The sequence below is a fragment of the Rhea americana genome, unplaced genomic scaffold, assembly GCF_003343005.1.
Source record: "Rhea americana isolate MKP2758 unplaced genomic scaffold, rheAme1 scaffold_64, whole genome shotgun sequence".
Classification (NCBI taxonomy): domain Eukaryota; kingdom Metazoa; phylum Chordata; class Aves; order Rheiformes; family Rheidae; genus Rhea; species Rhea americana.
In genome coordinates, this window is record NW_028186801.1 from 3,949,545 (window position 1) to 3,969,558 (window position 20,014).

Below are 20,014 nucleotides of genomic sequence, written 5' to 3' on the forward strand. Positions count from 1 at the left end.
TTTACATTTTGGAAACTAAGTGGTAAACTTTTGTCAGTGTACTCGCTTGTCTTTACAGACTCAAGCTTGTCTGCTGGCAAAAATAAAACAAAAACAAAAATTCAGACCCTGCTCAAACTAAAGAAAAACAATTACAAATTTAGTTGTTGGGCAGCACATAATTAGTAAGGCAGGACCTCAAATGGTGACCCTTCGCATGAGCCAATTGCCAGATCCTCAAGGAATTAAAACCAGGATGCCTGAGCCACATCAGTTCTGCAGTTATGTTGAGTATTGTGCTGAGACAGCCATACCCCAAGAAAAGGGAAGTCTTTAGAAGGCTTGCTGAGCAGGGTTGTAGTTGAAGGTTGATGGCAGATGAGGCCTTTCTTCTAATTTATCATATTCCAGATGGAACTCCTACAATTAAAAACAAAAACAAAACCAGACAAAAGTCAGACAACTAATCATTTAACTGTTAATAACTGTTGATTCTACAGGCCATACTTGAAATGCACAAGTATAGAACAGATCAAGTCCTAACTTACAAATAAAGCAGAAACACAAGATTTTGCTATCTGGGATACTACATTTATATATAAAAAATTTGAGAGAGAGAGAGAGAAAAAAGCAGTATTCTAAGCTATTACACCTGCAGTGACACTAGCTCTCCTATTTTTTTAAGGTACTTTGCTCTCAGAACTCTAGTTATGATCTCAATTACATGTTTAGTTAAGACAAAAACATACAATTAAGACATTACCTGAATTACTAATAAAAGTTTCTGTCTTTCAACAGTTTGGACATACAGAGACTTATTCTGGAGGACCTGAAGTTTTGGGACATTCTGTGGCATGCTGTCAGGCCTACTGCTAAGTTAAACTAGCTAGGTTTCTCCTCCTTAGTACAAAATTGGAGTACAAAATCTAAAATGATAGAGACAAGCTATTTAAACCTACTTAACCTAGAATTTAAAAAAGTATTCTACCGTGTTTTATACTTGAATTTAAGCTTCAGGTTTACCCATCCCTCCTGTACATCTTGAGGAACGAATAAAAGCTCCTTGCTACTACATACTTTGGCAGTGTCTTTCATGAGAAATTCTGTTTTACAAAACTCATGGAATAGAAATCTTTGCCATGTACTGGAATGCCACACAAGCTATTGATTTTTAAACAAGCAGCTTTGTCTCACTTGCATGATTGTTTGAATTTTACAAGCGTCTGATTTGCATAATCACAAAATATTTCAGTAATCCAATATAAACTTGTATTCTGACTGTAGCAGCTATTAAAAATCAGAATGTAAGCACCCCTGATGTCTAAATGCATCCTGATTATCATACTGAAAAGCCCACCTTTCCTGCTTTTCTGTGACCCTGACTTGTGTATACAACCCTAATTAGTGCACAACCTTGACAGCTGGTGCCTGTAACTTCATATATGCAAAAACATACAAGGACTTGCTTAAATCTTGTATTTCTCAAATCCTTTCCGCAATTTAGCTGCATTTCATCCATCCCTATATTATTTTCATTCAAGAATTAGAGTACGCAGAAGCTTCAGAATTGTTGTTTAAGGCTACTTCCTGTTAGTTCAACAATGACTACTTTGGACATACATAGCAATTTATTTAGCCTAATTCAACAGAGAATCTCAGCCGAATGTTATTTGTATCCAGAGAGCAACTCTATCCTACTATTTTTATGTACTGATGAAAACACAGTACTGAATAGATAGATTATTTAGAAAACTCCATGAAGCAGTTAAGTACTGTAGTATTTCAGTTTTACAGGTAGACAAACTAAGGAACAGGTCAAGGCAAGACAGGAACTCTAGGAAATTAAACTCCCAGACCTCTTTTCTTTAAAGCAAAGAAGGTTTATCTAACACTGAAAGAACATTCAGCACAGTAATGAAACGAATGAGGGAATAATGCTCAGAATTTAGTAAGTCTGTACTCCCCAGAGAACGTTGTCTCAAAACCTAGAAAATCCTAGCAAAAGATCTATGCGAGGTTACAGCTATCTGCACCAAAATGTTGTTCATCTACCTCATTTCTGGCTCCTACTCTCTACTGTAGCCTAGAGTTTTTTATAGCACACTTCCTGCAGCCTTTAAGTTCATTATGTAAGTTAACTTTTTTGGCATTCCTAATCAACACTGCATGCCAGTTGATGTATGTTCTCCTCTTACGCAGATGCATATACTCATGTTGATACTGAAGAGGCACCACCTCTCTTCTGTCAGAAGCAAGCAAGATCAATGTGTAGAAATCTATGCAGGTATTTGAGGGACAGAGGCTGGTCTAGGTTAAGGTCTTCAGTAATTCTGAAGTCATTTTATAATAGAAAAAAATACCTCTCGAACTTCTCTCCCATTCATGTCTTTCAAAGTTTCCATTTTGCACATAATCATGGAAGGGTCTGCAGATTACTATCAATCTATGGTCAGCTGTTGGGAAATTGCTTCTTTAACAAAATTGTAAACAAAAGAAAGGGTTAATAATAAAAGCTTAGATCAATTACCTGAACCTCCACATGTTCTGAAATGCCTTCAAAATTACACATGGAAAACAGCTACTTAAACTGGTAAGGCAGCATCAGTAGCCTAGAAAAGGCGTTTCCAACCTTAATGTGGTTGTGTGCTGCTTTTGAAGTAGTAGCTCCAAGCGAGATGCGTGTCTCAAGGAAGTGTTCGGTCACTTGGGCAGTGCTTTGTGTTCCACAACTTGGAAACTCCTCATTTAGAAGAAGAACTATGATCTCCTGCCAAACTTTCTTTAGAAGTATGCGACTTGATACTTCTTATTGGCACCATTTAACGTTTAACATAAACAGTCTTAAAATAGGTATATAGGATGCCGGAACAGCCTTTTAGATTTGCATTCCTGTTTCAGTAATGCTAAATTCCAGCATCCAATAGTACGTAAGAACACCTAAAGTTATATTCAACAATGTCAAAAAAGAACTCACTGACCAAGTATTTGAAAACTACAAGACAATTATTTATTACATATAGAAAAATATTTTCATTACATGTACTTTATGTTTTTGTTTTTGATTCCAGGGGCCACCATTAGTTTAGGATGTGAACAATAATGCTGATATTTTTCAATGTAAACAGATACAAATAAAATGCAAAAATGCTACTTATCTATTGACAAACATTTGTTACATTGTTTTAATAATTACTTCCATATGGAAAATAAAATTAAATAGTTCTAATTAATCAAGAATAATGAATACTAAATGTGTGTGGGGAAACACATAGCATGTGCAACACTAAATGAATTGTTATATGCAATGAAATCAATCACTTCTTATGTCATTCTGTTAACTTGTTTTGACTGTTAAAAGTTGCATCAGCCTGCGCATATATGAAGTTCAGTAGGTAAGTAAGCTAAAGATAAAGGAGAATTGTTTAAGGTGACCCACAGCTTTGATAGAAAAAAAAAAAAACAACAAAAATTTAGCCAAACAGGAAGTGTCCTGAGGACAAAATATCCTGGACTGTGTTGTTTGTAAAAGGAGTTGTCAGAAACAGCATGGCTAGCTCTAAATTGCAAATAGGACTGGAAAAGCAGTATTTACACTGACTTAAAGATGGATGCAAAGACCCAAACTTAAATTAGGGACTGAATTAAAATGCTATGGCACATATTTATTAATAGAACAGATGCAACTTTCTAGCAATTATAAGAGTATTTCATTTAATTTTGATCCTAAAATATTAGCAAATCATTTAATACAGACAGCAATCCTTACAAGCAAATAAACACTCTGAAATTTAACCTCATGTCCCATAAAAAAATTCCACCTTTTATAAATACTAAACCGAAGGATAAGGGCTTTATAATCTTGTTCCTTAAATGGGATTAGCTCTCCTTACTTTTCAAAGGAGAAATTCCAGAAAGTTTACTTCAGACAATTTATATCAGGATTTCAATAAATGTGCATTTGTAGAAGGCATTTTTGGTCTCATATCCACTTCCCTTCCTCTCTCAATTGAGTCTCTCATGTCTCCTCAACAGAAGCAAACTATATAGCCAGATCCTCAGTGAAAAATCAAAGTGTCCTTAACCATACTGTACTTTCCACATGCCCTAGGATGAAAAACCATATACACAGTCATATCTGTAATCAGCATTTTCTTGAATTTTGTTTTCTAATTAAGGTGAATTTGAAGATATTGTCATTCATATTTTCTTGCCATTTAACCACATCTCAACATGAAATTGGATTTTATTTCCTAACATTTTAGGAATTGCCCCATTACTCTGCTATTTTGATGCATTTCCTTCTTTAGTCCATTATCTATTGTGAATGTAAATCCTACTCTTTACTAAAGAATGTTATTTGATATTTTATTGAAAGAATTTATGCAGTGTGCTTTACTCAGATTTGTTAAAAGCAATCTCAGACACTGTCAAAAAAATCCATTAATCCAGATCAGTTTTATGCTTTTACAGACCTTCTCAAAGTTTAGTATATTATCCAAAGTAAGCAGCTAATATAGTTATATCTATTTCAATGCAGTGTAACTTTTATAATTGAGTTATTAATTTGTAGATACAATAAAAACACAAGCTCATACTTGTATAATGCAACAGATCTGCAAAAGTATAACACACTAAAGTATGTGCTGCAGTATATTTGAGCATATATAGAAACAAAAGACAAGTTTATAAACCACCTTGAAGAATAATTTAATTTGCACATATAAGTGATAATAATTTACCAGAAATAACTCTCGTCTGACTGTTTCAAAGCAGCGTTAATCAAACCATTAAACAGCAGTTACTATTGTGGCCTTCTACGGAATAGATTCCCAGTATTCACTACTAATAATGTACCTGTTATTACAAGAGACTGAAATTTACCAAGATTTTTTTTTTTTAATAGCTTCTTGTATTTTTATTTTGTGAAGCTTCAATTAATACTTCTGTGTTTGTTAGAACAAAACATACTTAGTCATATTTTTCTTTGCATTAAAAGCAACATTTAGTCCAACACTAACATTCTTGTTATCACTCCTCTGCCTGTTAGGAAATCTTAACTCCCCAAATTAATACCAGAGGTAATATTATTAACATACAATGCCAAGACCATACTTGACACTTATCTATGTAAGAAATTCTTATCATAGATAGAAGCCTGTCACAAAACTTTTTCCAAGTGACTCCTTTTCCAAGTGAAAATAACAATTTTTTCTCAAACCCTTCTCTAGCTTCCCTTGATCAATAGTCAGCTTGCCTGATATACCTCACACCAAACTAAAATGAAATATCAAGAACATTATTTTGAAAATGTTCCAGTTCCAATTTTTGTTTTAATAAATATGCAAGCCTAGAAGAAAAGATTGTCTCTTCCTAGGGACTTTCAAAAACTGTGTCCTATTAGCTTACTGCTGCAGGTGAAAAATTTCAGTAAAGAATATCCCTCCCCTTAATAGCCATTAATTGCTTCTTAGTGTTGGAAGAATTATTTTCAATATGCAAAGTAGAGAAAAGAAATTAATGTAGGTTTTCAGGGCTAAAACATTTGGAGAACAGCAGCGATTAGTATCTCTTTTTCATCACAGCGCCCTGATGGATGCCTACTATAGGAAGCTAGCTATCCTCTAAAGTGGAAGGATATAATATACTAATTAACAACTGAAGCACTGGATGCTGAATTTCAGGACAGCACTTCAGACTCCAGAAGGAGAAAATACTTCAAAAGCAAGGTTTAAACATCAAGTAGCTGTTTGATACATTTCTCCTACAGGTACAGAAAGAGCTGACACTAAAGAGGTTGCTATCTGTATAAAATGGGCACTACCTTCCTTCTAGTAAAATACATTCTGTGTTTCCAAATAGGGTATAAACTCAGTCTGATACACATTGATATATGCACTTGGTCGAGGCTGTTATTCTTCATTAATAACTGAAACACACTGGGTTGATTCTGTGAAAAAGGATCCTAACCTTTAAAAAAGTTAGCTATTCCCTCTCTAAAGATCTCAAGTATAAATAAAATACGTTTAAACAGATTCTCAGGAAACCTAAGGGAGTATATCAAATAACTAACCAATAATTCAAGTAAAAATTGAAAGTTAACTTTTGTTTAGGCTCCCCCCCCCTTTTTTTTTTTGAGGGCAATGTTGTTTTTGTTTACTTCAATGCCTTGAAATTAACTTGCACATGCAAAAAATGACACAAGTAAAGAAATCTAGGCTATGTTACAGCCACAGGAAGAGCTACAGAGGTAACGCGTCACAGATACAAGTTGAAGAGCCTCCCATAAATTTGAGACAAATTCTCTCTCTTCCCTCAGACTAAGCAAATTTATTGGGTATAAAGAAGAAGAAAAGAAAGAAAAAAAGAATAACCAGCATATCTAGTTAATCTAAACAGCAAACTTCTTCCTATCCAGTAGATTACTTTGTAATGCATTTAACACAGGGGAAAGTACTGAAGTCTATACCCTTCAATTTAAAATTGAAGGTTAAAAACACGTTATCAGATATATAAATATTTAATGAAGTATGCCATAATATCAAAGTACATAGCTGCAACTTGATCCCAGAACCGAAATGCCTCACTAGCAAACAATTCAAGAAATCAAGCTTCAAGTGAAGGATTTCTGATGGAATGAAATACATATATATGTGGAATGACAACACATAGTTCCAACACGCAGGAATCACATCTGTTGCGTTCAAGGCTTCAAGGTTAATCTGGTCTGATCTGTTAAGTCTTCTTCAGAGAAGAGGAAGAGCATGATACAGTGCATCTACCAAATGTCTGACACTGAAGTTGTATGTGTACTTTGTCATGCATGAATCAGACGTGTCACGAATCATGCCACATCCACAAAATCTCATATAACAAAAGTTAAGTGGGTGATGGCATTCCTGATGAACTATTTAACTCTAATTCCAGCTAGGTGTGACAGCTGTGTGTATACTATGCAAATATCTTTTTCAGGTGCGGCTGGAGCCAAATGTATCACTCGGTAAGACAGGCTATTTTCAAGAGCACACACCTCCTGTTGGGTTGGTGAACATCAGCACAGCACTTCTGTTTACTCAAATAATGCTGTGAAACAGAATTACATTAGGAAATCTTTGCTCTAATTGTGAGGAGGAGAAGAGAAAAATCACAGAAATCAAGATCCAGCAAGGAAAAGATACTGTATGAGATGGTCTTAAAAATGGGAAGCTATTAATACACTGAAAACTAATCATCTTTGGGGAAGCATGGGGAAAAACAAAGCCCAGTTCTAGAAATTACCTAAGCTAACTCTTTGCAAGTAAATGATGAACTTTGCTGACAGTATTGATGGGCAGAAAGGAACAAACAGATTAACAAAGTGGAAAGGGGAAAGACTGGTGTTCTTTATGGTGTTTTTTTAATGCCTCTTGGCCTACCATATAGAAAATGAGCATCTTGAAAATATACCTCCCTCACAAAAAGAAGTGATTTATTTCAAAGTATTCTGATATTCAAACAACAGGGCACAAAATTCCTAGTGTGTTGAAGGAGAGACAATATCTGAAAACAAACCTTGATTTTTAATTTAAAAGCAAGCTGTTCTTGCTCCCTATTTAATTTTCTAAAGCAAAATATTTGCATGCTTGTTTCTAAAATGGCAAGAAGTACTTGTTATTCTGCAATTTGGTACTTGAAAATTTTTTTTTTTTTTTTTTTACAGAATTCATAAAAAAGTGACAAGTACTACACGCTTGTATCTCCCAGTGAAAACAGGAAAGAAAGGCAATTCCTCTTTTCCACAAAGAAGCCAGTGATTTAGGGAATCCGTATTCCCTTCCACATCAAATTTAAGATAATGAACTTAAATAGGAGGTCATGAAATCCGGAGGTTTGGGGGAGGAGGCTGCTTTTTACTTTTGTCTTTCTAAAAATACACAGTTGACAGACTTAAAAATTCTGCACAAGGGAAAAGAGATACCTTAGCTACTTTCCTCCAGTTAAGACAGTCAAAGAAGTAATATGTTCCCCTCTCGTACGTATTGGTTTTCATTGTTGGCTCCATGCCGGGTGCCCTGGTGATCCATACTCGTTCTTCTTTGTGGTATCTCCAATCTCGGTTAAATCTTTAATTTTTAATAGGAAGGAAAAATAATTTAAAAAGTGTTAGTTACCTGAATCTTGACATCATCAACTATAAGAGTTTATCAAAACTCTAACATATTCAGAACCAAACCAAAATTCCTGAAGCATCATTACACCTGCTATCTCATACCTCTTCCATACAGTTATTACATCTCAAACTAATCACATATGAAACTAAGAAAGAAGTCTTGTAAGTTCAAACAACAAGCTTATTATTATTTACTGTTTTTCATTGAGACGGATAAATTTAATTACTAGCATTTGCATACCGCTTTTCCATAGTGCTTTATAATAATGCCAAATTTACAAGAAACATGCATTTGATTTCCATTGTACAATGAAAAATCCACAAAATGGAGCCAAAGTTGGAGTAGGTATTTTTAAAAGGTTTTCCAGCTTTAGATTGACTAAACTTGTTTTCATTTTTTTCATATATGTAATATTTTTGCAAAATTGCAATATAATAAAATAATATATATATATAAAATATATATATAATATAAAAAATAATTGAATTATTGCAATAGATTAAATCATATTATAAAACTGACAAAATAGTTTGAACATACAGTTCTACTGCTGCTAATAGCTGTAATACGTCTCCACCATTCATGTAATAGAGATAAAACAGGAGATCTTCTCCATATCGGCCAAGTTTTATTGCAGCCAGCTGCAAAAGATCAAAAAAAACAAGGATGAAAAATCACAACAGATAAAGGTAGTAAAACACACTACCCCACTTAAAGCACACAAAGATACAGCCAGAATATACTACTTTAAGTGTGCTGTGAATAATGATAACACTAAAAATTATCAAAACAATTCCTTTTTCTTGAAGTTAACTCTTCTAGCTTACAGGACTCAATAGGAAAATAAATAGAGGTAACAAACCCGTAAAAGTGTGTTTTTTTCCCCTGCACTTGCATGCATCTCAATCTACTTTTTACATTTACATGTATTTGTTCAGTTTTACTTCACACTGTTAGAGTAACATTACTACAATTTCTCACAATATTTCTCAATGATTCCTCTAACAGAACTACAATAGGTAAGATCTTTTTCTAAACATATCCAACAAAAAATTCCTATGTTGAAGCAACAGATAAATTTAAAAACATTTTCAGCCACTATCCTAAATTTATCTGAAGTAGTATCATCTCAATTTAATATAGCATTTAAATATTATAATATATGATTATAACAGATTTGTGCTTTACATGAAGGGTATAGTCCACATAACAAATTATTAGTTTTTAGTTAACCATGCCCATTCCCTGTTTTGTTCTCCTTATCAAAGGGGAAAAGAGTGCATGATGTGTCTAATCAGGCTGTTAATGTATTCACTTTCTTAAAATAGAATGAGAACATCACCAAAATGTACTGGTTTTCAAGAACAATACTTATCTGAAAGAAATTTTAGAACATTACTGGTAGCAGATTGACAAAGAAATATACACACACACACACACTTACTCACCTTATCCCTAATGTGAATGTTAGTCAAGTACTCAGATGGAACATGAAAGTCTAAAAAAGAATCAGAATTGATGCTATTATTAAGACATGTAAATTAATATAATTTGCAAATATTAATATTGAATTAAATAGTTATTTCTTTCTTACCAATGTCTTGAGGTCGACAAGGTGATGATGCCCAGGGTGACGCAAATTTGGGATAAAGATTTCTGAAGAAAGAAAACCACAAATTAAACAAAAAACCTCCAAACCCTAAATAACACATCATAGAACCAAAATCACTACCTAGGTTGGGAAGGGAAGAGATGGAATTCTTCAGCTCATTTTCCTAAAACAGTTTATAATTTGTTTTCTTTCTGATACTCAGAGTATTACATTTAAACTGCCACAAGAATCTACAGAGCTAAGACTTTATCTATTTAAGACTTTATCTATTATTCCTTTAACTGAAGTGCCAGGTATCCCAACTCTTTTTAGGGACTCAAATTTACACAGTATTTCAATTTGCCTAGAAAAGGCCATCACAAGCTCACTGAGTCTTGGTTTATGGAAATAAAATGCAAACAATAATTATATTTAGAAGTTTTCTTTTATATAGGTTGTTTAACGTATCAGGAAAAAGGAACAATGGAGCCCTTAGTTTGCCAATGAAAATGATGGACCTTCCAACTCTACACCAATGAGTGATGTACTAACAATGAAATTTATAATTAACAGATAAAGAAACAAAAAAAGGAATGGAGTGAAAAAAAAATACTTTTGGCAGGTAGTTACAGTTTACTTTAATTATACAGGACAATGCAATATTATGGCATATTTTGTAAACAAGTATTCATTATGGTACTGTTAAAACCTTGCTTCCTTCTAGTTGAAGTCCTAATATTTGATATAAAAATATCTGAAATCTAAAAAATTATCCGATATCCAACTCCAGCTGAGCTATACGGGCCACAAACTACACTGCTCGAGTGGTGTCAGTCTTACTATAGGCCAAGTACTCTTACTGTTAGTGAGAGCTTATGCTACAGAGCCTGAAGGAAGATTTCAATAGTAAAATCTGCAGACATTGAAAATAACTAAAACGTTATTTCTCCTCAAAGTATGGATAGGCATTGCCCCAAGAACAACAGTTTTTTTTTTTTAAAACAACTTCATCACATCATACAAGCCCTAGGGATTTGGTTTCTTAGAGCAAAGAATCCAGAGACTCAAACTGTACCTCTTTATCAACAGAAACTGAAGGGTTTGTGGAAAGTATGTCTTCTGTGATACAAATAAATCTATTAATTAAACATTTTTCAAACAAGGATTGGACAGCATGCACATTATTTGATGAATATTTCAGGAAGCTTCAGAATGTGAGCAAACTGCTATATAATCTCTAAAGAACTAAAAGCATTTCTCACAGCAAAGGAACATAAGAACTATATAACCATTTTTCAGCAACTAAAATAAAACTTAATCTACTTATATGGGAAATATACATAAAACTAGGAGTTACAGGAGTTAATTCAAATAATGAAAAATATATTACTGAATTCTAAAGTTTTGTTTCCAAAGCACATTTACTATGCTAACTATTTAAGTCAGAGAGATATCTTTAAAATCAGAAGTACCTCATAGCCAGAAAAATGCAGATTTCCGTATCTGAAATGCTTTTAATTTTTAAAATGGTAATTCCCAAATCAAACATAAGGCAAGACCACAGGCTGGACACTGAGGACTGCACAGACTCTTTGCAAAACTTGTGTACTATAAAATAAAACCAACTTAATGATACAAAACTACCCATATTATCACCTCCTTCCAAGACCATAAATACCCTCTACAGTAATTTAATGTTTAAAAGCTTTTAAAAATCCAGCTCACTATTTTCAGCAAGCATAGTAAAGAAATGTGGCACCACTACATGTGCGCGCGCGCGCGTGTGTGTGTGTGTGTGTGCGTGTGAGAATATAAATAAATAAATAAATAAATTCTTTAGATATATGCACAACCACTCACACCACATAGTTTGAAGGCTAAACTCAGGAGCTGCATAACAAGAGTCATCACACAGCATGTTTAGTACTCTTGCCCAATGAGGCACAACTTTTATATAGATTTTCCATAAAGCTAAGTTAAGCTTTATTTTAGTCATTAAAACTACTGAATATCATTGAATGAAATATCAAATAAGATCACCAAAAGTAATATCGCTACTACTATTCTGCGTGTCTATATCAAGAAAAAATAGCTGCATAACAATATTACATAACCATCTTTCACCTGTGTTAAGGGAGACAGAAGCTCAAGAATCTGGATACAGATCTATCTTAAATTCTTTTAGAGCAAAAGCATTTTACTTTCAGCTGATTTTCGTCAAGTTATGTTCAAATGATCTGTACTGAAAATTGCGAATGACTTTAATATTACAAATATCTGGGATATTCTTCTACCAGCGAGTGCTGTAAGTTCTCGAACTACTAGGGAAAAGAAGTAACCATAGGTCAGTTTAACTATTCTTTATGCATCCTCATTACAGGGTGGGGAGAAAGGGATGGGAACTGGCAACTATTAATTTCAGTGAAAAAGTGAGCTGCACGAGTAACATCACACCTAAGAAGGGATTTTGTAAACCTAAGCCTGCCAATTTTCTATATAATTGTACTAGAAGTCTGGCTTTAGAATACAGTTTTGAAGTAAGTGTCAATCATGTAACATTTTGAGTAAGTTTTGATGCAAGCTCTATGGGAAGAATTTTTAGAAATTATCATTTCTAAAATGTTCTATCTCTAGAAAGAAATATGCAAATTAATGCTGGTTATTTCAAGATTGCAAAATCCAGAGCCACATTTTCCCTATGCTTTCCTTCTCACCTTGGTATCTCCATTCTTCACTCTTTCCTGAACTCATGCATTCATAGTTCAGGTGCACATAAGTTTGAGAAACATAGAAACCACACGTGTAAGCTGTTCTGTCCTTGTTTTGCTAATTTGCTATATGCAAGCTTTGCAATGCATATATTACTGGGTCAATAAGACTAATATTCCGTAACTCTCTGCTGAAATAAATGATTACAACTCTCTTTATGCAAGGCAACCAAACATCTCAGTTGTTCTTCGGGTAAGGTAATTGGACAAATACAGTCTCAGTGAAAGTATGCAATTGCACTGCCACAAAAGTAAAGTAGGAGAATGTGGCCAATTCTTGCCTTTTCTTTGCTGAATAATGAAAAGTCATTTAAGCAACTTAACACATTAGTTCAGGACATGGAATTAATATAGAAAAGAATATAGCGAACACTCTGTTGACTATACAGGTCACACAGTACACAGATACTTCCTACCACCTGTATTTTAATATGAAAGGGAAGTAGCAGGCTATTTCCCCTCCAGACTCCAGTGGCATGGAAACTCAAAGGGTATAAAAATCTTCTGAAGTCTTCACCGTCATGATAGAAGATTCCCAGTTGATAGTCAGAGCACCACAGATTTAGATCACCCAATTTCAGTTATCAAGACTACTAGCATTTTTCCTAAACTGATCATCTAAGTTCCTTCTGCAATTAGTAAAGAAAAAGAGGCACTCTGAGCTGGTGATTCATCCTACCTGTCATAAGTACTTATATTTCAGTGGCTGGAGTCACTGATTGCAGAGGCCAGTCTTTCTCCGTACTACCTCTAAAGGAAGTCTAAGTAACTATACTTAGAGGAATGGAATGATTGGAAGTTAACTATACAACTACATTATCATTTTAATTAATCTTTGGTGCAGGGAAACACTGCAGATACACTGTTCATTATTACACTAGTGGAAATCAAATTTACCCCCCAACGGCAATCATCTAAATGTAGATATCCTAGGGAATACTATTTAAAATATAATATATGCATAAAATTTATTAACAAATATACTGTAGATCCCTTGAAGAAAGTCCTTAAGAATTTAAGAGAATAAGTGAAGCCACTAAATTTATTGAAAGCTTGAAAAATAAGATCTCAGTATGCCTCAAAGCACAATTCTTTTGGTTACAAAGGTTCTATTTTACTGTCATTACATTTTTAAATTTTATTTGGCACAGTATCTTGTGGTTTTGACACTCACATCAGCTACCTAAGCCTGTTACTACAAATGACAGCATAATAAAAGCAAAAACCAAGACAGTACTATAAAATCAGGGAACTTACTCAGGAGAGTTGAGATTGAGACCTAGTGTTGTTAAGTCACTTCCTAATGCAAGATGTACCATTCCTGGATCTGTCTCCGCTGCCCTGATGAATGTTAACAAGCCAATCATTCCAAACTGGTCCGTCACCATCCCTTGAGGAATGTTGGTAACCCGACCTAGGCAAGAAGAACAAATTAATTTTCTCCTTTCAGCAAGTGGAAAAAAAAAATCAGATGATCTAAAGGATTGCCTAATTTTTTAAAGAAAAAAACATGGAATGACACATACCATCAGGTAACACTTGGATCCCTTTTTTCTGCTGGTTGTTGTTTTGCGTAGTTGAACTTTTATCTCCAGGAAATTTGGGCCCATCTGTGCTGGATGATGTTTTGCCTGATGTATTCAAATTCTATTAAAAATAATTTGTAAATTTAGTATGATGGAAACAATTCAAAATGGAAAAACTGGTTAACTATACCTTTTGAGTCAAGTACTCCTCAAAAATCAAAGGAACTGTTACACATTTCATGTATGATGCATTTAAAATTTTAATATACATTATAGGACTGTTAAGACAATTCCATTATTCAAATAATTACATATACCATCATTTAATTAAAATCTACAACATTTCCCAACATTCAGTTTTTGCAGTGGGGAAGAGAAAAATGATTTGCGTCATTTATCTAACATCTATTATACCACTGTTTAAGCTTGTGCATAAGGGAAGCATAAGGGAATATTCAGTATAACTAAGCACATGCAAATGCCCTCATATTTTAGGATTTATGTCTAAGCAATATGTCAAGCCACTGTAATACATTAGGCACTAATGTGGAACAAAGCTGAAGCCCTTATGTTCTGTTGAGAAATCATAGTTAATATTTACCACTTCCTAAAATGTACCTCCTATACAGTGAGCTATTAATAAGCCTACAGCTTGCAATCAGAAAAGGGTAAGAAAATATTTTACACCTGTATTTGAACACACAATTGATGCCCAAGTGCCTGTGGCTACAGGGTATTTTGGACTCCTCACATCACGTATTTTCCCAATATAGTCTTGTTCCTGCATCCCACAACTGCAATGTAGCAAGTCAGTAATAACTCAAGCCAAACTTCAGGAGCAAGCAACATACAATGGGTACACTTACAACCATTAAGAGAGATGTAAACACTACATGTGGTGAGAAACTGTGATTGCTCTCCAGAAGGCCATATCCTGACAAAAGATACCTTTCGTAACTACTATTTCTTACTTTATTATTATTCTTTAAAACAAGTCTACAGTAACACAATGTATTCACATCTACTCCTTCGTTCCTTACTGTACTAAGTGTATCAAAACATTCTCTGTAATATAAACATAGCAACAGCATTTGGAGACTGGGATTCTCTCCTTTTTAGTTACATTTTTCAGTTTTCACCATGAGTTTGTAGTTGTGTCTACTACCTACACTGTAATACTCATACCACCCTGATTAATATATATTTTTGTAATAATAAGTAGCAAAACAATCATGAACTAGAACATCTTCTCAAATACTGTATTAAAGATAGTTCCTCTGCCATCTCAAGTTTAGTGTATTCATCTTTATTTAAGCTATTTTTATCACACATCTTTCAGAGAAAACAATAGAAGAAACCATAAGCTTATAATTAATTTATACATCTAATATGTAATAATCACAACAATATTTAAGATATAATGTATACAATCAGTCTGCAAAAAACTCATGAATGCAGTGATCTTGATTAAAATGGCTTGTTCCCTCTGCCTTCATTTGCCCCATCAAGAATTTTACCTTCAAATGATATTGTACCACCCAACATCTAAAGGACTGACAGCTTTGAAGAAAGATGTTAAAATGTTTAAGTTACAACTACTGATGAGAAGTGCCTATAACACCGACAGCAAAGAATGAGCTGGAATTGGGAGGGAAAAAAATATGAATTGCAAATCTTGAAAGATAGATTTCAGTTCTAGAAACCAACTTTGATGTGTTCATGCAAGTCCCCTCCCCCTCCACCACAAAATATATATTAGTTGAACAAAACTTATGAAAATGAGAAAGCAAGGTCATATTGACTGTTGGGACAAAAAACGCCTCCTAAGAAATTCCATTTATGCAGCTATGTATTAAAGGATGCTCATGTATATTTTCTTACCAACTTAGAGCGGCAAATTTGAAAATCATTAATAATAAATAAATTCAACTGGCATTACTGCGCTTTTAAAAATATAATTATCAAAAAAGAAGGAACAGTGAAAACAAGTGAGGCTGTAAAATTTACTTACAGATTTATTGTCATCATTACTTGATGTTGGGTCTTTGTAGCTGGAACCTGGTAATGCTGGAAAATCTTCATTGTGTATTGAAAAGTCTTGAGACTGCTCGCTTGCTGGTTTTGTTACCATTCCAACTATCACCAAAGTGAAAGCAGAGATATCACTAAATGAACTCTAAGCAAAAATTTATATTCTGTTGATTTTGCTTACTATCTGTTTTCATTATACGCAAATTGTGTAATATAACTGATTTTCAAAGAACAGGCAAAATAAAGCATATTCATGAAGACATCCACACATATTTGAATAAAACCTCTTATTTAAGTGTGAGGTAAGAAACATATGGTGCTAAATTTATACCTTAGACAAATCCACTGCTTTAAGGATTAAGATCAATACTTCTACCATGGATAGTACCTGTTTTGAATATCTAAATAATCAAAATAATATTTAGAGGCATCATTAAAAGAAGTATTTAAGGAAATCCACTGATGAAAGGAGGATGTATTATTTGAAAGATTGTAATACTTTTTTCCTCCTTTGCCCTAACTGCATGAAGAATTTCTGAGCATAATCTGGCTATGAACACATTCTTAAAAGATACTCAACTAACTTGCAACAGAACGTATCACCAATGAATACTTGCTCTGACATATAAAGTAACAAAACTGAAAGCATTTAGCCTGCAACTCTTAGTGCTCTGACCCTAATTTATAAAAAGTAGGCCATTCGCATTGGAACATGGATTCCAACTACCGAAGAGCAATTTTTTTTTTTTTTTTTTTTTTACTGGCACAAAAAAGAGAAACCCCTATCTCCCAAGGGCAAATATTTTCTGCTGAGATGCGAGATGCTGAGATGCAGAGAAATAATACAGTGATTTGGTAGCAAACTATATAGCACTAGAGTAAGGGAAGACAGAAGTAAGTGTCATCTTTTTTTTCAAAGATTTTTAATAAATGTATAATAGCCAAAACGGTTCACTAGCTAATCTATATGACTTTTTCTTATGTTCTGAAGTTAGAGGTCAGAGTTCCCTGTTTTAGAAAGCACATTGACTCAATCTTGTTTGTGCTGATCTCCCTTTTCATCCAGAGTTACTAGATTTCTTCCACTGGATGAAGAAAATTGATAACAAATTAATTATGTTGCATATACTCAGTCTATCTAAAAATTATTTAGGAAACTTAAAACCTCAAATGAGGAAAGTATTAAAAACTATGTCTCTGCTCAGAATTCCAAACCTTCTTTTTCTGAACCATAAGCAAAAGCACTCTCTACTTTTTATTGCTGAAGACAGTGACCAATGCATCCCTACCCCTATTTCTTCACTGCTTCTACCCTGACATCCATTCCCTGCATTAAGCAGATGCTTAACATAACTTTTCAGACAGATAAATTTCCTTCTTGGTTCACCAAATAATCTTGTTAACAGCTATGCTAGCACCAAAATGTGGAAATGGTGTAAGCACAAGGAAAAAGTGACTATAGACTGTTTATGTATGCTGCTGAAGGTGAAACCACAGTCTCATAATCGTGCCCTAGGTACATCAATGTGGACCTCTAACCTCCTTACACTCTACCAGGTTTCCATGCATTTTCTTGTTCCTCTTTCAGAGACACACACAGTCTCACAGAGCTACAAGCCACAAGAGCTCTCCACTCTGTGGGACTTTTCTATGCCTTTGTTTAGGGAAGTGACTTTTGCCTGTGTTTAGGAGTACTTCAGTTTAACTCATTTAGCTGTTTCTCACAGCTATCTTAAGCAGAGGGCAGTGGTTACACTGAGGTTACTTTCTCCTGATAATGTAGTATCTAATAGGCCTCTCCAATTAAAACTGAAGATGTCTTTGAGAAACACTAGCTTTTTTTAATTGGAAAACACTAAGCCTTTTTAGTTGGAAATCTGAGAAGTGTCCAGAAAAGAGTTTTAAGTCACAAAAGCAACTTCTGAGAATAGCTGATGCAACACCCATTACAAAATTTGCTAAAGTAGTAACAAAAAAAAACTTGTGCTTAATGCTAAATTTACTTGATTTTTTTTCAGATTCACATAATAAGATCTACATGTGTCTTTTTAATGTTTCAAACTGTTCAGCAAGACTTACATAAGACAGACTTTGAATCTGACTGATAATAGACTGAAAACCCCAACAATTGTTATTGAAGATGAACCTAAAGGAGCTGACTTGAATCTCCATTTATAAAGATATTGATTATTTATTTTCAAAAATAAAGTTTAGAAGCTCAAGTGTCTGGCATTTTGAAAAGGCTACTTATTGCTTTATGAACAAACAGTGAATCAAAGCAAATACCTGCACTCAAAAAGTTGCAAACACTACTGCACTCAAAAAGTTTTCAAAAGTATAGTCATACCATAGGGAGCCCTTCCAGCTAAAGGGTTTATTAATGGAGTTGGATTGCCACTTCCTTCCCTTCTGTTTCTGTCCGCTAGTGCTGGGAAGTCTGAGAGGTCCAGTCCTGTCACATTTTCACTTCCATCTAGAATAAAAGCAGATATTTTAAATGCCTTTAAGCTATTAACTCAAAGACTACATTATACAGAAAAACTTCACTGCATGCAGGACAAACATCAGGAATATTTTCTTCCTTCAGAGTGATCTTTTTGCAACATGTAACACTCTTAGTATAATTAGGATGAATAAATATAACGTCGGTATTACAAGATTATGCTGAAGAACACCAGGATGTTTCTTTTAAAACAATTTCTGGTCAAGTAATATTCAGTAACAAGGTCTGCTCATTCTGAATTAAACAATGTACCTGGTAAAATACAGACACAGTGTTAGGATAGGTAACCTGCTTGTAACGTAAGGAGCTCTCAGGAGACTGTTTCAGAGAAGAAAATCTGTCTTGGTGGTAGCACTTAGGAGCTTTTATGTCCTTAGGAAAGACAGGGGAAGGTCAGCTCCTGAGCCAGCAGGGAGCACGTGGTGCTGGGCAGTGGCAGGCGAGCGCGCGTCGCGCCGGGCCGGGCTGCAGGGCTGCCGGGTGCCCCAGCCTGCCGCCTGCCCGATGGCATGGGCGCAGCCCCGCGCGGCAACAGCGGCGCGTGCACGCACCGAGCAGCGCCGGTTCCACCCCAAAACACTGGGGTGTGTGCATGCATTGCTTTCACTATCTATACACATAATTCATTAAATTTTACACATTTCACACATTAAAAATCTAATCAAAATACTTATTCTTCCATAGAACCTTAGAACTAGCAACATATTTTCATGCATCAAATTCAAGATTAAAAGGCACAGATATTACCTAGGAATATGTAGAAGTATTTTACAGCAGTATTTCTATGCAACACATGAAAATTATGATAAAATTGCACACAGCAAAATACTTTCCATCAGACTTACTCAGTCAAAATACCCCCTCTACTGTACTTAAAGTTCTACACACACCAGAGCAGACTCACCTGTTCCATTGAAAATGTTACTTGATAAGGAGTTATTCATTCCAAACGCCTGATTCCTGTTCATTCCAAATCCAGACATACTGTGAAAAAAAAATCCAAGTAGTCACACGAAAGGAAATACATACTTTGTAATCTCCAGTGGAAGATGTTAAGAAAAAAAAAAAAAAAAAAAGATGCAAATTATTTCAGCAACCCACATAGCCTAAATTCATTTTTTAGTTATTTTCCTTTATACGTCTGAAAACTAGGAGCAGCAGCAAGCACCACTGAATCAAGGCAATCAATAATTTTGAAATAACTTTTTTTTTTTTTTTTTGACAGCGACAGTGCCTTTGGCACCTGATCATCCACAAGCTACGACAAACGCAATCCTTACTGAGAAACGCATAAGCGGAACAGCAGTAAACGCAGTAGCAGGAGGTCAGCCTGTAATCCACTCATTGCAGGTGATAAAACGGATGCCAGGAGCGATGGAGTTTGTCATGCCTCAGCTACGAGCTCGGCAGCGCAAGCTGAGCCGGCACCCGAGAAGTCACCACGGCGCGTGTGTGATGTCGGCGCGAGC

At 34.7% G+C, this 20,014-nt stretch overlaps 1 protein-coding gene across 6 annotated transcripts in view; it reads right to left on the reverse strand.

The window, feature by feature from the left end:
• CNOT2 (CCR4-NOT transcription complex subunit 2) overlaps positions 1-20,014 on the reverse strand; it is a 77,091-nt gene continuing 57,077 nt past the window's right edge. For all 6 annotated transcript variants that reach the window (XM_085320558.1, XM_085320554.1, XM_085320555.1 and 3 more), the window contains 10 exons: positions 19,450-19,529; positions 18,390-18,515; positions 16,023-16,147; positions 14,012-14,132; positions 13,743-13,899; positions 9,721-9,782; positions 9,575-9,624; positions 8,667-8,767; positions 7,934-8,078; positions 1-399 (listed from right to left, as the gene is read on the reverse strand). In XM_085320558.1, the coding sequence (XP_085176684.1) occupies positions 313-399; positions 7,934-8,078; positions 8,667-8,767; positions 9,575-9,624; positions 9,721-9,782; positions 13,743-13,899; positions 14,012-14,132; positions 16,023-16,147; positions 18,390-18,515; positions 19,450-19,529 (1,054 nt within the window). In that variant the 3' untranslated portion in view covers positions 1-312. The remainder of the gene's footprint in view (positions 400-7,933; positions 8,079-8,666; positions 8,768-9,574; positions 9,625-9,720; positions 9,783-13,742; positions 13,900-14,011; positions 14,133-16,022; positions 16,148-18,389; positions 18,516-19,449; positions 19,530-20,014) is intronic.